This window comes from Carcharhinus amblyrhynchos, chromosome 15 (genome assembly GCF_965287045.1).
Source record: "Carcharhinus amblyrhynchos chromosome 15, sCarAmb.v2.hapA, whole genome shotgun sequence".
Classification (NCBI taxonomy): domain Eukaryota; kingdom Metazoa; phylum Chordata; class Chondrichthyes; order Carcharhiniformes; family Carcharhinidae; genus Carcharhinus; species Carcharhinus amblyrhynchos.
Genome location: NC_137338.1, coordinates 16693735 through 16715221, shown reverse-complemented (window position 1 = coordinate 16715221; position 21487 = coordinate 16693735). Strand labels below are relative to the sequence as shown.

The following is a 21487-nucleotide window of genomic DNA, read 5'->3' as shown; positions in this document are numbered from 1 at the left end:
TCATCTCAGTCTGAATGCAACTACTTAAATATTTATATTTTTCATTTTATTACTTACATTTCACTTGCCATCATTCCTGTCAGTTGTATATCAGAAGGGTCTGTTTCAATGTCCAGTTCAGGTACTCCATCATCATTTAACTTTAAGTTGTAGATAATTACCAAAGTTCCTAGTAAGAAAAACATTCATGTAATGAACACATTTTTGTTTTGTGCACAAGTTGAGGCATATGCAGAAGATGGGGCAGAAATGTTAGTGGTGTCTTTGGTCCACAAAGACAGTTGCAAAGACAGTTGCAATGTCACAATCTTTGGAGAAAGGAGAGCAAAATGGAACTATATCGTGAACAGTAAAATTCTCAATGAAATGAAAGAATAGACAATGTTAGAAGACCAGAGACACATGATTTTTAAAAAGCTAGACAGGAGATGGAGTAATATTAAATTATCACATCAGATTCTGACAGGGTGTGAGAGAGTAAGTGGACTAGTGATACTCATTTGCATATCAATTAGCTACAGTTTTGGGGAACTGCTAACAGAAACCATGGGGGCGATTCTCCCTAAAGTGTTGAACTGACGTCTCCCATTAGTTCCCCGCAGGTGGGGAGCTACTCTCAACCTCGCTGGAGTGAAACACTCTTGATGGGGTGGGAGATGCTGTCAGACCTGGAGAATTCTGTGCCAGGCCAAATAATCAAATACATTTAAAATACATTTTAAAAATATGTAAATTACTTACTTCTCTCCCCACTGGTTTCCAGCGTGGCTGTTCACCAGCTGTGGGAGATGTGCATGCCTTGGAAAATCATGGCCATTGTTTCACACCACTTTTCCCAGCCTATCACAGGCTAGTGTGCCTACTGCCAGTACTGCATTCAGGACTCAAGATGATGTTAAGCAATGGATCAAAACTTTGTAACTATTTGGTGGTCAGGCAGGGGTGGGGTGCCCATGAAGTGGGGGGCATGCTTGGGCCATTGGCTGGTGGCAATATCTTCTGGTCCCACCATTGCCAAAGGAGTTTCCCATTTAATGCACTCCTCATTCACCACCATGGAATCTGTGGCTGGGGTGCACCGCCCACAGAACTGGAAGATCCTGCCGGCGTGAACAGCTGGAACACAGGGTTCCAGTCCATACATGGGTGTGAATTTCCCATGGGATTTTACACTAGTGCCCACCATGGTGGATAGGGAAACCCGCTTGAGGCCGGCATGAAACAAATGGGATGCAGATGAAGGCCTGACCACCGATGCCTGATTTTCCATATCGTCAGCAAGAACATAAGAAATAGGAGGAGTAGGCCATCTGGCCCTTCGAGCCTGCCCCGCCATTCAATAAGATCATGGCTGATCTATCGTGGCTCAGTTCCACATTCCCGCCCACTCCCCATAACCCTTAATCCCCTCGCTTATCAAAAACCCATCAACCCGCGTCTTAAAAATATTTAGCGAGGCAGCCTCCACCACTTCAACGGGCAGAGAATTCCAGAGATTCATCACCCTTTGAGTGAAGAAGTTCCTCCTCAACTCCGTTCTAAACCACCCCCCCCCTTTATCTTGAGGCTGTGCCCCCCAGTCCTTCTGTCCTTTGAGCGGGAAGAGTCTCTCCACCTCTATCCTATCCATCCCATTCATCATCTCATACATCTCAATGAGATCTCCCCTCATTCTTCTAAACTCTAACGAGTACAAGCCTAGTTTATTCAGTCTCTCCTCATAGCTCAACCCCCTCAACTCCGGTATCAGCCTAGTAAACCTCCTCTGCACTCCCTCCAAGGCCAAAATATCCTTGTGTAAGTGCGGCGACCAAAACTGCACACAGTACTCCAGCTGCGGCCTCACCAATGCTCTATACAGCTGCAGCAAGACCTCCCTACTTTTATATTCAATCCCCCTCACTATGACACTGATGCAAAACACGTCTAGAACAACATGACATGTGGATGCCTGGACTCAGATGAACAATATCTGGGACTGTTTCTGAAAGCCACCTGCAACTGTGGACCCCTGAACATCACAGCAGTGGGTGGGAGAAGCAGGTGCTGATGGATCTTGCAGATTCTTTGTCCTGGACGAGCTTCATTTTTAAACCTCAGAGTGTTGCCGGAGATCCATCTTCATTTTCTGAAGGTCCATCTGCTTTCTTTAATAGTGGGGTCAGTGATATTGGGCACCTCAATCCAATACGGGGCCTGGGTGCAAAGGCAGACTTTGCACCATCAGGCTTGCCGTGCCACGAAATGCAGTGCAAAACACTGACTGCCTAATGACTGAGATTCACTGGAAAATATGGCATATTTTCCCAATGACCTCTGCAACTTAAAACACTCCACATTCCCACTCCACCATGGAACTTAATCCCCAAATGGGATTCTGGAAGATCCAAGAAAAAAGGGCAAAGTTATCCCATTTGGGGATAACTTTGCCCTTTTTTCTTGGATCTTCCAATAATCACAGAATGGAATCAGAGAATCCCATCACTGCAGAAGGAAGCTATTTGGCCCATCGAGCCTGCACCAACAACAATCCCACCCAGGCCCTATTCCTATAGCCCCATACATTTATCCTGCTAGTCCCCCTGACACTATGGGGCAATTTAGCATGGTCAATCAACCTAATCCGCACATCTTTGAAGCGTGGGAGGAAACCAGAGCACCCAGATGAAACCTACATGGAGACAGGGAGAATGTGCAAATTCCACACAGAATGGTGGAAATGGATTAAGAAGCAATGGGATCATTTTGTTGGATTCATATCAAATTCTGAGCCATAAACACAAACTTGAATATTTAATCATTACCAATCATTCTTAATAAGGAAAAAATAATTATTTAAGGAATTACTTCTATGCTGTAAAAACAGGTGTTCCTGTGAAATAATGCAAGATCCCAATGGTTGGTTTCAGCCAGTGAACAAAGAACAAAGAAAATTACAGCCAGGAACAGGCCCTTCGGCCTTCCAAGCCTGCATCGACCATGCTGCCTGACTTAATTAAAACCCCCTACATTTCCGGGGACCATATCAATTTATTCCCATCTCATTCCTTTACTTGTCAAGATGCCCCTTAAAAGTCACTACCGTTCCCGCTTCCACTACCTCCCCGGCAACGAGTTCCAGGCACCCACCACTCTGTAAAAAATCTGCCTCGTACGTCTCTTGAAACTTGCCCCCTCACACCTTAAACTTAGTAATTGACTCTTCCACCCTGAGAAAAAGTTTCTGACTATCCACTCTGTCCATGCCTCTCAATCTTGTAGATTTCTATCAGGTCTCCCGTCAACCTCCATCGCTCCAGTTAGAACAAACCAAGTTTCTCCAACCTCTTCTCATAGCTAATGCCCTCCATACCAGGCGACATCCTGATAAATCTTTTCTGTACCCTCTCCAAAGCCCCCACATCCTTCTGGTAGTGTGGCAACCAGAATTGAACACTATATTCCAAGCATGTCCTCACTAAGCTTCTATAAAGCTTCAACATGACTTGCCAATTTTTAAACTCAATACCCCGCCAATGAAGGCAAGCATACTGTATGCCTTCTTGACTACCTTCTTCATCTGCATTGCCACTTTCAGTGACCTGTGTCCCTGTACGCCCAGATTCCTTTGCCTATCAATACTCCTTAGGGTCCTGCCATTTACTGTATATTTTCTATCTGTATTAGACCTTCCAAAATGCATTACCACACATTTGTCCGAAATAAACTCCATCTGCCATCTCGCTGCCCAAGTATCCAACTGATCTATATCCTGCTGTATTCTCTGATGGTCCTTATCGCTATCCGCAAATCCACCAACCTTTGTGTCGTCCGCAAACTTACTAATCAATCCAGTTACGTTTTCCTCCAAATCATTTATATATATTACAAACAGCAAAGGTCCCAGCACTGATCCCTGAGGAACACCACTTGTCACAGCCCTCCATTCAGAAACGCAAAAGTTAAAGTTTATTTATTTGGGTGGCACGGTAGCACAGTGGTTAGCACTGCTGCTTCACAGCTCCAGGGACCTGGGTTCGATTCCTGGCTTGGATCACTGTCTGTGTGGAGTTTGCACGTGTCTGCCTGGGTTTCCTCCAAGCGCTCCGGTTTCCTCCCAAAATCCAAAGATGTGCAGGTTAGGTTGATTGGCCATGCTTAAAAAAATTGCCCCTTAGTGTCCTGAGATGTGTAGGTTAGAGGGATTAGTGGGTAAAATATGTAGGGGGATGGGGGTAAGGCCTGGATGGGATTGTGGTTGGTGCAGACTCGATGGGCCGAATGGCCTCTTTCTGTACTGTAGGGTTTCTATGTTAATAGTCACAAGTAGACTTACACCAACACTGCAATGAAGTTGCTGTGAAAATCCTCTAGTCACCACACTGCAGCACCTGTTCGGGTATACTAAGGGAAAATTTAGCATGGCCAATGTACTAATCAGCACGCTTTTCGGACTGTGGGAGGAAACCCACGTGCAGACTCCACACAGACAGTGACCTGAGGCTGGAATTGAACTCGGGGTCCCTGGTCCTGTAAAGCAGAAGTGCTAACCGCTGTGCCCTTCAAAAGGAGCCAAATGTTTTACACATACAATATGTAAAAGGTCACTGTTGAAAAGTTATGACTTGTATGACAGAATAATTTAGTAACCATTTATTTTACTGTTTTTGATGTTCTTACCACTTGCTCCTGTAATTTTATTAAACTGTTCCATCACATCAAACTCCTTTTTAAATGGCGAATATTTATAAATGAGCGCAATTTCAAGGGAGAACTTCTTTTCATCAGTCATTATGGGTTCCTTTGTTGCAGTATACCAGGATGGCACAGGCACAATCACCTAGGAAACCCAAAGCAAAACTCATCCATTGAAGATATTTTTAAACTCAGAACACTTCTATACACGTATAAAATTAATTCTGATTATTAAATCTGATAATTTCCCTTTTACAATATCTAACCAAGATAATATTAGGTGCTTTAAGTGCCTATTTTATCATATTTTTGTGGCTGTTCTTGGGCCATGTGCACACTATTTTAAAAAGTGAATTGATTTTTCATTTCTCTTCTCTTCCATATAATTGTGCTCAGTTCTGTGTTGTAAGGAAAGTTAAATGATTCAGCTGCAAGTTGGTTACCTCTTTGCATTGAATACCTTGCAAAATCATTTTGGAAGATCCCCGTTGTGCCAGATCCTGAATCCTATTATTTCAGGCAGATATGCTAAACTTTATTATGAGAGCAAAAGCAATAGTGAAGGCAAGTGTTTGCTTTCGTTATGTTGGCACCCTGGGGCTGAAATTACTTGAGCCTAACGGCACCTCAGCTCCACAGAAAGCATGCAAGAATGGCACAGAATTAAGTTAACAATAATCCAGACATGGGGTTGGATTTTTCTGTTCTGCTGCACTGGTCAAGTAGCATGGCGGGGCAGAATATATGAGAGAGGCAAAAAAATTGGGTTCGCACCTGACTTCTCACCTCTCGCCATATTGCCGGCCCCATGCTGCCGGCAAAATCAGCCCAGTAAAGGTGCATGGCTGATTTAAATATTAATGACATGATTAGCATGTCATTAATGACCCGGGAGGCAATAGTCCTAGCTCACTTATCTTTCTCACCATGACTGTGGAGGTCCTCACCAAAAAGGATCACAGATGATCTCTAACAATGCAGACCAGGTGTGATGGCCTCGCCAGTGGGACCAGAGGATATTGAAGCACCCTAGGTGGGCAGGGCTGAGCAATGCCCATTAGGGAATGCCAGGCTGACACTGCCAGTCTGAGACATTGGCATTGCCCACTGGGCACCCTGGCAGTGGTGGGTGGGAGGCAATGGCCATAAAGGCACATCCATCCATTCCCCTTGCCAAACACAATCTCTCTCTCTCCCTTCTTTATGCTCCCCCGCTGAGGCCTGGTGCCACAGACATACACAACACAAAAAACAGAATCTGAAGTGGGCCACAGGCCCTTCAAGCCTGCCCTGCCATTCAATATGATCATGGCAGACCTATGGCGGCCTCAACTCCTTTTCTGTGCCATTTCCCCACATCCCTCTATTCTTTGATCTATCAAATATTTATCCACCTCCACTTTAAATACTTCTAATGATCCTGCCTCCACTATCTTTGGGGCAGCCCAAAGAAATTTCTACGCACCTCAGTTTTAAATGACCGGTCTTACGTGCTCAACAACTAATCAGTCTCTCAATATGCTGTCTGTGGTCCATAAACGAAGTCCAAAGTTGATTGCCAGTTCCTACTGTTTAATTTTTCAAGTCTCGAGGAATCCTTATTTCTGGGTTTATCAACCATTGACCTCTTCCCCCTGGCCTCTCCATAAATATTGAAGCTGTGCATTTTGTGTGTGTGTGTGTGTGTTTGTGGAGAGTGGCATGCTTGGTTGTGTCATTTCACTTTTGGCAGTGTTCTTGTGAGAGATTCCATTTATAAAGGCAGCAGCAGGATCATATTGTTATGCTTAAATCTTTAAACTAATCAGTTTGCACCTACTGAGCCAAAGGAAGTTCATGATTGGAGCACAGCTGTGTTTTGGTACTGTGAATGGATGTGAATCCAATATACTTATGAGGAATACAGTTTTCCACTTTGCATCAATACAATGAGATCATTCAGATGGACTTTTCTAATGCTGTACATTCCAATACTGTGTTCTCATTTTTAAAGGATTTTGATTGTCTACCTAGCTGACTTTACACAGAGTCCACGGTCAGCAAAGAAATAAAGTTCCATGGTATTGGATCACCAAGTAAGAAGTGAGTGAATTTGTTTCAAGGATCAATCTAATGTTTAAAAGTGGCACAAGAATGTCTTTGATGTTTTGGCATTAAGAAAATTAGGTAAAGATTGTAACCACTGGAAACATACTGTTTGTTCTGAATACTGTTCATTAACCACTTAATATGTCAAAAACACACATCTTTTGGTTGGCCAAGCAATTACAATATATGAAAGACATTATTATTTGAAGGGAAGTATTCTACTTGCTGTATCCTTGTGTTCTTCCAGATCCAGGATGAATCACAGTACAGATATGCAATAATCAGGTCAGATTGAGAAAAGAAGTGAAAATAAAATTCTTCCACCCTTACCTCATCAATACCTTCTTTCTCATAAAATGTTCGAGACATAAGGATGCAGGTCATGGTATTGTCTTTTTTGGTAAACAATATGAAATCCATACCTATTCTCATTGTCCCACTGCAAGAGAGAAACAAAAATGAAATAAGAGGCCTGGCTTATTCTGATCCACACAATTGCAGCAGTTAATTCAAATGATATTGATCAGCACAAGTTAATAGACTAGCCATGACTTATTTGTGTAATGCATTGTTGAGTTGCTAGGCTGCAAAACTGGGAAAATCTGCAGAAATTGAACTGACCATCATTTACTTTAGTAGTGACAAAGTAGATAAGTCAAATGATGGGAAATTAGCAGTAAATAGTTCAATACAGGAAATTAGTCAAGTAATAAATTTTGGGAACAGGAATTAAAAAAAAGGAATATACTTTAGGTGGTGAATTTCTCAATGCACAAGAGAGCACAGTGACCTAAATCTGTAGATTAATTATTGAAAGTGTTAGACCAGTAGGCTTCAACCATAGTGACATGAATGATCACTTCTTTAAAAAAAAAGTAAATGGGCAGAATCTTGATGGGCCTTAGCTGTTGAAAAGGTGACAACAGCCCCATGTCACCTGCCAATTGGGGACTTGACAGGACAGTGGCAGGCCTCCCCTCAGGATCAAGGATCCCAGAGCCTGCATTCCCACCTGCCGAGAGCTGCTAGCCACTAGACTGGCAACTCCCCTGAACTGCATTACCACTTGGGAGGCAGATGTAGGTGCTACACTCACTCAAGGTTCGGATCATCGCTGGATCCCAGGACAAAGGTGAATGGCATGATTCGCGGTTGGGGTGGGGTGTAGTTGATAGCAAGGACACAGGGCTGGTTTCAGCAAATTCCCCCTTGAAGCCAAGCCCCTCAATCAGGCTCCAAGTGCCTTTGAACGAGGACGCCCTTGAGAACCAGCAAGCAAACACACCAAGGTTTTCTTTTTGGGTTCGCTGCATAGCAAGTCCCCCACCCCAGCCCATCTAACTGCAGTAGGATGAGGTGCTTAAGTGATTGTTAAATGGGGCAGGGACTCTGCTGCCTTCCTGCTAGAGTAAATGTTCCCCTGTCATGGAGGAAAGTATATCATTTTCCAAGCAATAAATATCAGTTGCAGTCAAACGAGGAGGGAAAGAAAGTGGGTTATAACCATGTTGTTTACATGGATTTTAAGAAAGTCTCTGACAAAGTAAGACATGAAACAGGATTAGGCAGGGTAGCTTCAGAAAGAATGTTCCTGATGTTCCAGTGTTCTAAAGAGAAGAGTTCATGAGCATAAATCTTGAAGCTGATAAATCTCTGGTTAAACCACAGTGAGAGTACTGCCTTCAATGTGACTGATCTTGACAGAGTGCAGAGGAGATTTACGATTGAGAACATTTAGCTACAAGGTTGGGTTGGAGAGGTTGGGGTTATTTTGAACAAAGAAGGTAAATCCAATATAAGGTAGACTAAAGAAAACGGTTTCCATTAGCTACGGCTGCAAGGAACACAGATTTTGTTTCATTTATTAGCGTCACAACTAGGCTTACATTAACACTGCAATGAAGTTATTGTGAAAATCCCCTAGTCGTCACACTCTGGCACCTGTTTGGGTATACCGAAGGAAAATTTCGTACGGCCAATGCACCTAACCTGCACGTCTTTTGGACTGTGGGAGGAAACCAGAGCACCCAGAGGAAGCGCATGCAGGCACAGGGATAACGTGCATATTCCGCGCAAGTTGGGAATTGAACCTGGGTCCCTGGCGCTGTGAGGCAGCAGTGCTAACCACTGTGCCGTCGTGATTTAAAGGTGTGAGCAAGAGATGTTGCCTACAAGGGTGGTGGAAGTGAACACAATCAATTATATCAGAAGGAAACTGGATAGACTGAATAAAGAAATAAACTTGCAGGGCCAAGGGAAAGGGCAGGGCAAAGGGACTAACTACACTGCTCTGGAGTGTTGACATGGACTTGATTAACCTTCTTTTCTATAGTATGACCTCCAGGTCCCAGCACCTCAGTAACAATGTACTAAAGGAAATAAAACTGAAAAAAAAATGGATATCCACTTCATTTTCTTCACTGTCAAACTCAATATCAAAAGAGCAGAACACTTTTTGCTGCAAGACTAAGGGCAAACTTATCTCCAAAACTCACGACTTCAATCCATTTCCATATTGTCCAATGAGCTGAGTATCTGAAATCCTCTTCATGGACTTTCCTAAATGAATAATATCTGCTGCTTCATCTACAAGATGCAGAAAATGTGTTACAATCCATTTTTCACACATTTGATATCCTATAGAATAAACAGACAATTGGTAGAGGATTTGTTTCATTTTTGTCATTTATTAATTTATTTAGCATTTGTATAGTCACAGAGCCAAGCAATATTATTGTCAGTGGCTAGATGGGATTCTTTAAGCTCATCTTCAAGGTTATTAGCAGACACTCCTTGACAGGGTGAGTCATCATTTGGACTGCATTATAGCTATAGCCTTGGAGGCCCCACCGATGTTGGGTGACTGCACAAGAGGTCTTTTTCATTCCAGAAGCAGTTTAAACGTGCTCCCCGCCACCATGGGAGATCAAAACTGGGTGGATGAGCAGCAGGGTCTACGATGAGATTGTGATTTCTCATGGATGTATTCTCCTGTCAAGATTCCTATCTTAGATTCTCAGCTGTCATCCTCAGCATGGTGAGTTTAAACATATGGAGTGGTGTGAGGAAAGGAATACTGCTTATGGGTGGAACAGTTCATTGAATAAGGGCTGACCTTCTCCAGCAGCTTGTCTGTTCAAAAACCCTCTAATATGGAGATTGGGAGCTAAGGGAGATAAGTTATTTGAAGAGTATTTATAATGATGTACCGGGATTGCAAGGTCAATAATAATCATAATATCTTGCTTTTCAATGTAAACAACAAACCAAAAAGAAAACAATTTTCTACTTTTTATGACCACTGTTGTCAAGCATTTCCAAAGTCACATATACTTTGGTAGAGGTGGCAATGGTGTTGTTGATGATGAACTATTCTACCTGTTAATAGCATTAGCCCAATGAATAATTTGCTGTTTCTAACTTATGTTTTTCACTTTTACTTTCATTATTTAAAAAGGGAAGGAGGAATCAGGTAACTACAGACTTGTCAATTTTACAATTGTCGTGGGGAAGTTATTGGAATTTTTGAAGGGCAGGTCATGTCTGAGAAACATAGTTGAATCTTTGTGATCACATGCATTGTGGATTGTAGGTAGTCCCCTGTTTATATGGATTTCTAAGAAACATTTGGTAAGGTTCCACACAAGAATTGATTCTCAGCAATTTGAGGCAACTTGTGAAATGGGTCTGTAATTTTCCTTCTTTGTTGTTCCTTGAGCGCAACTTCTTCACTTTCATTTCTCCATTTCTTTCTCAAAACCTACTTACTGTAATATATTTCCAAGATCTGTTACCAGGTCAGGGTTCGTTATCCTTCTAATGCTGGATGGGACACTAGGCCACACCAGTCAGGTAGATAACACTAAAAAGACTAATGCTTAAATTGAAGGGAGTACCAATTGCCACTGTGAAGAGAGCTTTCCAGAGGCCTGTTGGTCTGAAATCTAAACATGTTTAAAAGACATGTGCCTGGTACTTTTAACTGTATCAGCAGATCAGAATAAACTGTTTATGCAGTTATCCAGATTTCAGTGGCAAAGCAACAGCAAACCTCAAAAAAATTCAGAACTACAGACAATAGAAATTACAAATGTACTTACTGGGGTCCATGCCAATGCCATCATCTAGAAAACACAGCATAAACCCTCCTTTCAATTCTTTATTGATCTCTGAAACAGGAAACCTTAAAATGGTAAGCTAGCATGATTGTTACTCAGTTTTAGCTTCCAAAGCTTAGGAAGAAAATTAGTTGAAAAATAAATTTGTTTGAATAAAACTTAGACAATCTTACCATCTGAACCCAGAGTACTGGTAAACACAGCTTTCATATAATAGCAAAAATCTTGTATTGTAAATTTGTGATATCAACACTTGTTTTATATCACACATAAAAAATATAAATAAAGGTTCTAAGATGGTTGAAAGTCCAGTGTGCAATCTGTAAACTCTGTCAACTGTGGGACATATAGAACATAGAACATTACAGCACAGTACAGGCCCTTCGGCCCTTGATGTTGCACCAACAAGTGGAACAAATCTAATGACCCTCTAACCTAAACTATTCCAATGTTATCCATATGCCTATCCACTGACCATTTGAACGCCCTTAAAGTTGGCGAGTCCACAACTGCTGCACGCAGGCCATTCCATGCCCTTACTACCCTCTGAGTAAAGAACCTACCTCTGACATCTGTCCTATAACTCCCAACCCTTAATTTAAAGCTATGTCCCCTCGTGTTAGCCATCACCATCCAAGGAAAAAGGCTCTCGCTGTCCACCCTATCTAAGCCTCGGATCATCTTGTATGCCTCAATTAGGTCACCTCATAATCTTCTTCTCTCTAATGAAAATAAAGATGATGAATGGGATGGATAGGATAGAGGTGGAGAGACTCTTCCCGCTCAGAAAGGATAGTAGGACTAGGGGGCATAGCCTCAAGATAAAGGGGGGGGGGGGGGGGGGCGGTTTAGAACAGAGTTGAGGAGGAACTTCTTCACTCAAAGGGTGGTGAATCTCTGGAATTCTCTGCCCGTTGAAGTGGTGGAGGCTGCCTCGCTAAATATTTTTAAGACGCGGGTTGATGGGTTTTTGATGAGAGAGGGGATTAAGGGTTATGGGGAGAGGGCAGGAATGTGGAACTGAGACACGACAGATCAGCTATGATCTTATTGAATGGCGGGGCAGGCTCGAAGGGCTAGTTGGCCTACTCCTGCTCCTATTTCTTATGTTCTTTCCTCATAAGACCTTCCCACCATACCAGGCAACATCCTGGTAAACCTCCTCTGCACCCTTTCCAATGCCTCCACATCTTTCTTATAATGTGGCGACCAGAACTGTACGCAATACTCCAAATGCGGCCGCACCAGAGTTTTGTACAGTTGCAACATGACCTCACGGCTCCAAAATTCAATCCCTCTACCAATAAAAGCTAACACACCGTACACCTTCTTAACTTAGACAGTCTTAACAACCTTATCAACCTGGGTGCCAACTTTCAGGGATCTGTGCACATGTACACCAAGATCTCTCTGCTCATCGACACTACGAAGAGTCCTTCCATTAGCCCTGTATTCTATACTCCTGTTACTCTTACCAAAGTGAATCATCTCGCACTTTTCCGCATTAAACTCCATTTGCCACCTCTCAGCCCAGCTCTGCAGCTTATCTTTGTCCCTCTGCAAATTGTACCATCCATCCTCACTGTCTACAACTCCTCCGACTTTGGTGTCGTCAGCAAATTTACTAACCCATCCTTCTACACCCTCATCCAGGTCATTTATAAAAATGACAAACAGCAGTGACTCTAAAACAGATCCCTGAGGCACACCACTAGTAACTGAACTCCAGGTTGAATATTTCCCATCAACCACCACCCTCTGTCTTCTATCAGCTAGCCAATTCCTGATCCAAACTGCTAAATCACCCTCAATCCCATGCATCTGCATTTTCTGCAGTAGCCTACTATGGGGAACCATATCAAACGCTTTGCTAACATCCATATACACCACGTCAACTGCCTTACCCTTACCCACCTCTTTGGTCACCTTCTCAAAGAACTCGATAAGGTTTGTGAGGCATGACCTACCCTTCACAAAACCGTGTTGACTATCCCTAATAAATTTATTTCTCTCTAGATGATTATAAATCCTATCACTTATAATTCCTTTCAAAACTTTGCCCAGTAGGACTAGGGGGCACAGCCTCAAGATAAAAGGGGGGCGGTTTAGAACGGAGTTGAGGAGGAACTTCTTCACTCAAAGGGTGGTGAATCTCTGGAATTCTCTGCCCGTTGAAGTGGTGGAGGCTGCCTCGCTAAATATTTTTAAGACGCGGGTTGATGGGTTTTTGATAAGAGAGAGGATTAAGGGTTATGGGGAGAAAGCGGGAAAGTGGAACTGAGCAGCGACAGATCAGCCATGATCTTATTGAATGGCGGGGCAGGCTCGAAGGGCTAGATGGCCTACTCCTGCTCCTATTTCTTATGTTCTTATGTTCTTATTTAACAGAAGTAAGGCTCACCAGTCTATAATTCCCAGGATGGTCTCTAATCCCCTTCTTGAACAAGGGGACAACATTTGCTATATGGTCCTTGAAGGGTTGGGCAGATGAGTTTGGAGGTCTGCATGCTCTGAAGCCTCAGATTTGCCACTGCATGCCCCCAAAGTATATCCAAGTGTTCAATGTTTTCCTGAATGAATCTTCTCCATATTGCTCGGTCACAAACCAGGGACACCCATCAGTCAGATTTGATGTTTAACCTTTGCAGGAATGTTTTAAAAACATCCCTAAGTGTTTCTGTTGTCCTCCTGGCAGTTACCCATCGCAACTGATTTCGGAGTAGAACGGATGTGTCAATCATATGAACAATATGTCTTGCTCAGCAGAGTTAGTTTTTGAGTGATTACTGGTTGGATGTTGGGCATGTTGGAGTGGGAGAGGCATGGCAATTTTATTGTGAACTTAAGGCATGGATCACATTGGCTGTCAGCAACTGCAGTGACACCTACCAGCTGTAAAAACAATGCAAGCCCAAATGAGAATAAAAACAACCTTCATGGTATTCACAAAATATAATTGTGAAAGTGAACAGTCATTCTACCTCTTAAGTAGAAGGGAGTAATAATTTTAATCGTCGTCACAACAATTTGATAATACGACTGTCTGATAATAATAGTTAGCTTTTCTTTTATTCATTCATGGGACATAGGCATTGCTGACCGGCTCACATTTGTTGCCCATCCCTAGTTGCCCTTGGAGGGCAGTTAAGAGTCAACTACATTGGCTGTGACTCTGGAGCAACATGTAGGCCAGGCCAGGCAAGAACCGCAAATTTCCTTCCCTAAAGGTACATTAGTGAACCAGATGGGTTTTTCCAACAATCGACAATGGTTTCACCGTCAGCAGTAGATAATCAAATCCATGTTTTAAAAAATTGAATTGAGATTCCACCATCTGCCATGATAGGATTCAAGCCCAGGTCCCCAGAACATTAGCTGAGTTTCTGGATTAATAGTTCAGCAAAGGCCATATGATGTCACAACTGATTAACTCTGATGTTCTTGACACAAGAGAGGCACAACAGTGTTAGCACCCTTTTCAGCATGGCGCACTATATGGATTATAAAGAGAACAATCAGACAGATGGCATGCAAAATTCTGAGTTATCTGACCAAAGGCAGGTCAAAGCCACGTTGCCATAACCTCCACCATAGGTTGGTGAAAGAAGTAGGGCACGAATCCTACATGTCCCGTCAGTTCATGAATTGAACCTCATGCCATTGACAAATCTGGTCCACACTGCACCTCAGGTCCATGCCGTAAATTATAGCTAAGTAAAAACAAATAAACACCTATATCATTGTGTTTAATTAATTTAATTATCAATCAATTGATTCTATTTAAATAACAGAAAATGAATTAACCAAAAGTAAGTACCTAATCTAGAGAAAAATATTGATTTTGCCAATGAATTATTCAGGCAATTTTCACTATCCAATTCCCCATTATCATAGAGTCCCTACCGTGCAGAAGGAGGCCATTCAGCCCATCGAGTCTACATTGACTGTCTGACAGACTGTTTTACCCAGACCCTGTCTCCTGCCCTATCCTTATAACCCCACACATACAATGTCTAATCCATCTAATTTACACATCTTGGCATATCAATAGGTAATTTAGCATTGCCATTCTAACTGATCTGCACATCTTTGCACATTGATAGCAATCTTGGTACTTGGACTCACCTGTATAAATGTTCAATAGCATTGCTTCAGCATCTCTGCAAACACAAAAAAAATGTTTTATTATATTTTTCAGTTTTCTTTAAAAAGCCTGCTATTAATCAAACTGATAATTGTTTCCAATCGTAAAGCATTAGTATAATAAAGATGGATTAGAACATAATCAGACAAGAAAAGAATAGCAGCTCATTATTATAAAAATTATACTTTTCAGAATATTATAGAATATCTACGGAAAAGTTAGTAGGAGCATAAGCGTAATAGAAATGGATTAGACATAAGATCACACAGCCTATCACAGAAGAACAGAATAGCAGCTTATTGTTGTAAGAAATGTTCTGGTAGGTAAGTTTTCATGAAGTTAAATGTCACATCATATGACAACATCTGTAACATTACACAATTCTTACAGATGAGTTAGTAGTCATAGCATGAAGCCACCTGGTAGAAAAGTCATTTTACTTCTCTCTCTTGGAAAAACACATCCAGTCCTAAGAAACATCAAGGACACTTGGTTCAAGCTTCCATGATGACATGCCCAACTTGACAGAATGGCATCTTGAACCCTCTTTTCAATGCAATGGTCTAATAAAAGGTAACAAATAGTTCTCATCAAGAGGTAAACAGAAATGGGCACGCTGAAGTGATGGACAAGGAGGGGGTGATACCTTTTGTGCTTGTCATTGACCAGAGCTATTCAAACAGGAAATTGGCACAGGGTAACTTACCAAATTCTAGAAATAATGTATATTAATGGTACACAGAGGGCGCAGCCTTCTTCAGACGGAGGAAGATCAAGGAAGAGCTTATCAAAATGCTGCCAACACAAACCACAAAGATCACACTCTGTGCCATCCATCCGATTGTTCCTCGGGATTGGTAAATGGCTCTTAGCTGCCATGATCATTCGCTTTTTCTATCTATTTAGCTTATGCGTTATTTCTAAACTGGCCCTCACTTCAAAATCACTTTTGCATTCTGGACTACCTGTTTTGAGTAATGTTTGATTCCCAGGTTCAACCTTAAATTACACCATGTCCAATTTTCTCTTCCATTGTATGGGATGTTGATTTGCCATGAGATGATTTTGTGCTATTAGTGGAAACCAATTACATTTTTTAAAAAATCATTAATGAAATACGGGCTTTGCTGGCTTGGCCAGTGTTTATTTCCCATCCTCAACTTCCCTGAAAAGATGATTTTACTGAGAATATAGTTCCCAAGCCGGGAATCAAACCCAGGACCCTGGAGCTGTGAAGCAGCAGTGCTAACCACAGTGTTACTGTGCCACCCATGATGGTGAGCTGCCTTCTTGAATCCCTGCAGTCAACATGGTGTAAGGCACAGAATCATAGAACCTTACCGTGCAGAAAGAGGCCCTTCAGCCCATCAAGTTTGCACCAAACACAGTCCCACCCAGGCCCTATCCCCATATCCCTACACATTATACCCTCTGATCCCTCTAACCTATGCATCCCTGCAAGGGGCAATTTCTTAGCATGGCCAATCAACCTAACCTACACATCTTTGGACTATGGGAGGAAACCGGAGTACCCGGAGGAAATCCACACAGACACAAGGAGAATGTGCAAACTCCACACAGACAGTGACCCAAGCCGGGAATCAAACCCAGGATCCTGGAGCTGTGAAGCAGCAGTGCTAACCACAGTGTTACTGTGCCACCCATGATGGTGAGCTGCCTTCTTGAATCCCTGCATTCAACATGGTGTAAGGCACACCCACAATGCTGTTAGGGAGAGAGTTACCTGCTGTAAATATACCTGTAACATTTAACTTCAAAGAAAACATCTCTACCAGATTCTAATAAAAGATGATGCTATTAATCATCAAGATAATTGGATAATTGTGCTGAGCAAGATTTAAGATTGCTTTGCATCCTGTCAGTTCAATTTTATGAAGAAATCCAGCATGCCACTAAAATTTAAAACATGCATATTACTAATGTTTCCAGTTTATTACCATTGCATTTCCACCAAATTCCATACAGAGGTACCAATAATTTTTTATAACTATATTCTCAGTAAAATCACTAGATCACCCATCTCACTTTTCTAAAACTTGCAACCCATGGGGTCTTGATACAGATTTCATGGGATCAGATAACCACTGCTTCCATTCTCTGTCAGTACAAAAGCAACAAGACATGGCTAATGTTGTACTGCTATTTTTTGAAAATGTGTCAGAAAGAGAGTTGTGCTTGGGAAGGGTTCCCATGTCAGTATGATGCCTTTTTCTTCCATCAGACAATAAGGCACTGCAGCTTGTTTCACTTTTCACGTTTTGTGCAAATCGCTACAACTTAGTAAATTTGCTTCAACTTTTCGGTCACTAGACATTTCTTTTATTTTTGATTCTTCTCAAATTTCCTCCTTTTGTGTTACACTATTTTAACTGAATGTCCAAGGTCGAACAGTCTTCAGCTGCTTCAATTACCTTCCCTCCATCATAAAGCCAGAAATGTTTGCTGACGATTACACAACACCCAGTTCCATTTGCAACTCCTGAGATAGTTAAGCAGTCGATGCTTGTGTGAAGCAAGAACTGCATAATATTCAGGGCTGTGTTGATTAGTCGCAAGTAACTTTCATGCAGTGCAACTGCTGAATAATGACAAGGAACCTCACTATCCCCATGACATTCAAATGGCATTATGATTGCTGACCCTTCCATCATCAACAGCTTGGGGTTTACCAATCACCCCAGAAACGGAACTAGATTAATGAGATAAATCCTGTGCCTAAAAGTGCAGATCAGCAGCTGAAAATTCTGTGATGAGCAACTTATCTCCCAACTTCTCAAAGACAGTTCATGATCTACAAGGCACAAATCAGTAGTATAATGGAATATGCTCCACTTGGCTGGATGAGTACAACTCCAACAAAATTGGAGGCTCGACATATAACAAAGAAACCCATTTGATTGAAACCCTCTCCACCAACTGAAACATACACACCCCTACCAACACAATGTGTACCATCCACAAGATGCACTTCAACCTGCTAAAATCCCTTACTTTAAAGTCCCTTCTCACCTTCCAACACTGTGAACTTTGCCAACTACGAAAATAAGGGCAGCAGATGCGTGGGAACACCAGAACCTGCAAATTCCTGTTCAAATCACAACCATCCTGGCTTGGAAGTGTATCACCATTCATCATCACTGGGTCAAAATCCCAAAACTTGCTCCATAACAGCAGTATACATCTACCTATACCAGACTGCAGAAGATCGAGACAAGGGCTCAATTGCCAAAGAGCAATAAATGACTCAGCTTTCAGTAAATCTTCATCCCATGAACATTGCCACTACAATGCTTACAGCGGCCATGCCCAGTAAGGATATCATATTATTAACTTTTAAGATATAGGCTGAAATTTTCCAGCCTTTCACATCCCACCACTGCTGTAAGTGAGGATGGAGAATTTGGCACTCAGCCAAATCTCCAAATCCTGTTGGTGTGAACAGCCAGAAAATTCCACCTCTGGACTCTATTTGGACTCACTTCAAAAAGTGAGCAATATGGAAGCTGCCACAAACATCAGGTGCTCTTCTGCACAAAGAAAACAATTAAAATATAAATGTCCATGGGTGGAAGAACCTCCCTTGAAAGACTCATCCAAAATATGAAATCACTTTTGGAATGTAATGCCACGTTGTCTGGGTACAAACAGGTACTCAACAGCAGCTCCCCGTCCCACAAGCTCAATACCCCAAGAATTGCAGAGAAACTAATTTATCACAAAATGACCATCCGCCATTTTTTATTTTGTAGCAATGGCTTCTACTTCAAATCATTTGTGTGGCCAATAGAAGCATTGATCATGTTGTGAAATGATCAAAACTGACTTCAAATAACAAATCTGAAACAAGAGCCAGTGAGAAACAAGCCAGCAAAAAGAACATAACCCTGCTAGAACAAATGTCAACTTTAATAGTAAGAAGGGCTAATGTGTCTTCACCTGCAAAGATTTGTCTCTGCAGAAACCTGGCTGTGATGTTGTTTGGAAACCCTGAGGCTTCCAGCTTCCAATCATCCGATGAATTCAAAGAGAGAATCCACCCAGGGCTGTTATGCACACAAGGACTAAAGGACTAAATTTAATCTTGTGAATTGTTTCTATTTCTGTTAACAACTTAAATGCATGCTCTGTTTCTAAATTTCATCTTTACTGTGTGTGTGTGTGTGTGTGTGTGTGTGTGTGTGTGTGTGTGTGTGTGTGTGTGTGTGTGTGTGTGTGTGTGTGTGTGTGTGTGTGTGTGAGAGAGAAAGAGAGTTTGTTTCATTTGCATTTACATTTTGGGCTATGATATGACAACATTACATTTTCTTCTCATTTAAACTTACAAAGAAGCCTGCTTTGTGATTGTTACTAAAAATCACTAAACTCAAAAAGTTTAAAACACTCCCTCTAAACACATCTTGTTATCCCACCATTTCTCTCCACATCCATAACACATCTTTCTGAGCTATGAGAGCAGGTTTATTGTGTCCCCAGCCTACCAGTCATTTTCCTCCAAATGAGCAAGTGGAATTTCAGCACCTTGCATGTCATTGTGAGAGCTCCAAGAAACAACAAAGACCTGGCACGCCTGGTTGCTGCCATTTTCCTGGATAGTTCGTTGCTCTGCTGCCCAAGTGCAAAAGTGAACTCGTGGAACAGCAACTTATTGTTTGACTGAGCACTATACAACGCTCTGGATTCAACATTCTAGATTGTAATGCATTCTGTTTCTCACTTCTGTGCTGGCTTTTTTTCATTCTCGTTTCCTTTTCTTTCAGCCAGTAGATATTCAGGATCTTGTCAGTCACACCTCCTCCACTTACATCTTTTGCTTCTTTACTTGTCCCATTATCACTCACTTAGTAACATGAAATTTATGTAATTTAATCTCTACTGCCCTATCACTGACCTTCACTGTTCTTTTTCCTTAGCCTCCCATTCTCTTTCACTTCAAGATCTATTACATTTTTTGTGTGTACCACTTCTGGTGGAAGAAAGAAAAATTCTCTCTCCACAGATGCTACCAGACTTGCTTGAGTATTCTCAGCATTTCACAGAATAGAATCCCTGTGGTGCCGAAGGAGGTCATTCAGCCCATTAAACTTGCACCAACAACAATCTCACCCAGGCCCCATCCCCATAACCCCACATATTTACCCGGCTAATCCCCCTAACACTAAAGGTTGACTTAGCATGGCCAATCAACCTAACATGCACATCTTCAGATTTTATTTTAGTTTAATTTTATTTCATGTTATTTACTACCAGGCTAGTTTTGACCTTTCGATTGATTACAAAAAAAAGAACCACGGCTTTCTTCAGTTAAGATATCTTTAAGCTGGACTTAACAATATAAAGCATAATATTTGTTTAATCATATGTCAAGGCTCTTAACAGTAATATTTATTACTATACCTTGCATTATCCACCAATTCTGCCAGTGCTCCAAAGAGGAATTCATGTGTGGTTCTGTAAATGCATTGCATCAGTAATTTTCCTCCTCGCAGTCAAAAATTTAAGTAAATGTGAATTATTCAGTTTTACTTACGAGTTTGCATGAAGATAGTCACAGGTAAGGTGAGCTTTGGATAACTCATGGTACTTGTCTGCCATTTCTATCTCACTTTAACCACGCCTTTTTAAGTTATGCCAGCAGCTGACGTTGTAGTACTCCAAATTCCTACCAGTTTTATTCGATAATGGTGAAAATAAACAAAGTTCAGTTCAAATTAAGATTGCAAGATTTCTTCCCCTATTTTAAAGCAGAGACAAATGTCAAGTGAATAATCTAATTCAGATTTCTGACAAGAACCCAGCATCTGCCCATGTCCAATCAACTCAATTCAGTCCATTTGAGATTAAAAAATGGTTGAGCGCTCTGGATGCAGTGAAGACTGTGCCCTAGAGCTGGCGTCTAATGCTGCAGTTGTACAGAACGTTGGTTAGACCACATCTGGAGTACTCCGTCCAGTTCTGGTCACCTTACTACCGGAAGGACGTGGAGACCCTGGAGGGAGTGCAGAGGAGGTTTACCAGGATGCTGTCTGGTATGGAAGGACTGGGTTAAGAGGAAAGATTGGGTAAATTGGGGCTGTTTTCCTTAGAAAGACGGAGATTGAGGGGGGATCTAATAGAGGTGTATAAGATATTGAAGGGTATAGATAGAGTAAACAGTGGCAGGCTTTTTCCTAGATCGGAGACAAATATCACGAGGGGTCTCGGGCTTAAGGTGAGGGGGGAGAGGTATAATTTGGATGCTAGAGGGAGGTTTTTCACACAGAGGGTCGTGGGGGTATGGAATGCACTGCCAAGTAAGATGGTGGAGGCAGGCACGCTGGACTTGTTTAAGGTTTACTTAGATAGACACATGAGCGAAACAGGGATGGAGGGTTATAGGAGACTGTTTTAAATAAGGATCAAAGCCTCGGGACGTTCCTGGAAATCAACTGTTACATGTGTTGAT

General features: G+C 41.9%; 1 protein-coding gene across 1 annotated transcript in view; it reads right to left on the bottom strand.

Moving 5' to 3' along the window:
* The window catches only part of LOC145353515 (uncharacterized), a 117644-nt gene extending 97007 nt beyond the window's left edge, over positions 1 to 20637 (bottom strand). Inside the window, exons 1-6 of the mRNA XM_080204324.1 lie at positions 20573 to 20637; positions 15006 to 15040; positions 9258 to 9348; positions 7093 to 7201; positions 4660 to 4819; positions 58 to 169 (exon numbers count right to left, since the gene is read on the bottom strand). Coding sequence (XP_080060450.1) covers positions 58 to 169; positions 4660 to 4819; positions 7093 to 7201; positions 9258 to 9348; positions 15006 to 15040; positions 20573 to 20637 — 572 coding nt within the window. The remainder of the gene's footprint in view (positions 1 to 57; positions 170 to 4659; positions 4820 to 7092; positions 7202 to 9257; positions 9349 to 15005; positions 15041 to 20572) is intronic.
* Between the last annotated feature and the right edge of the window lie 850 nt (positions 20638 to 21487).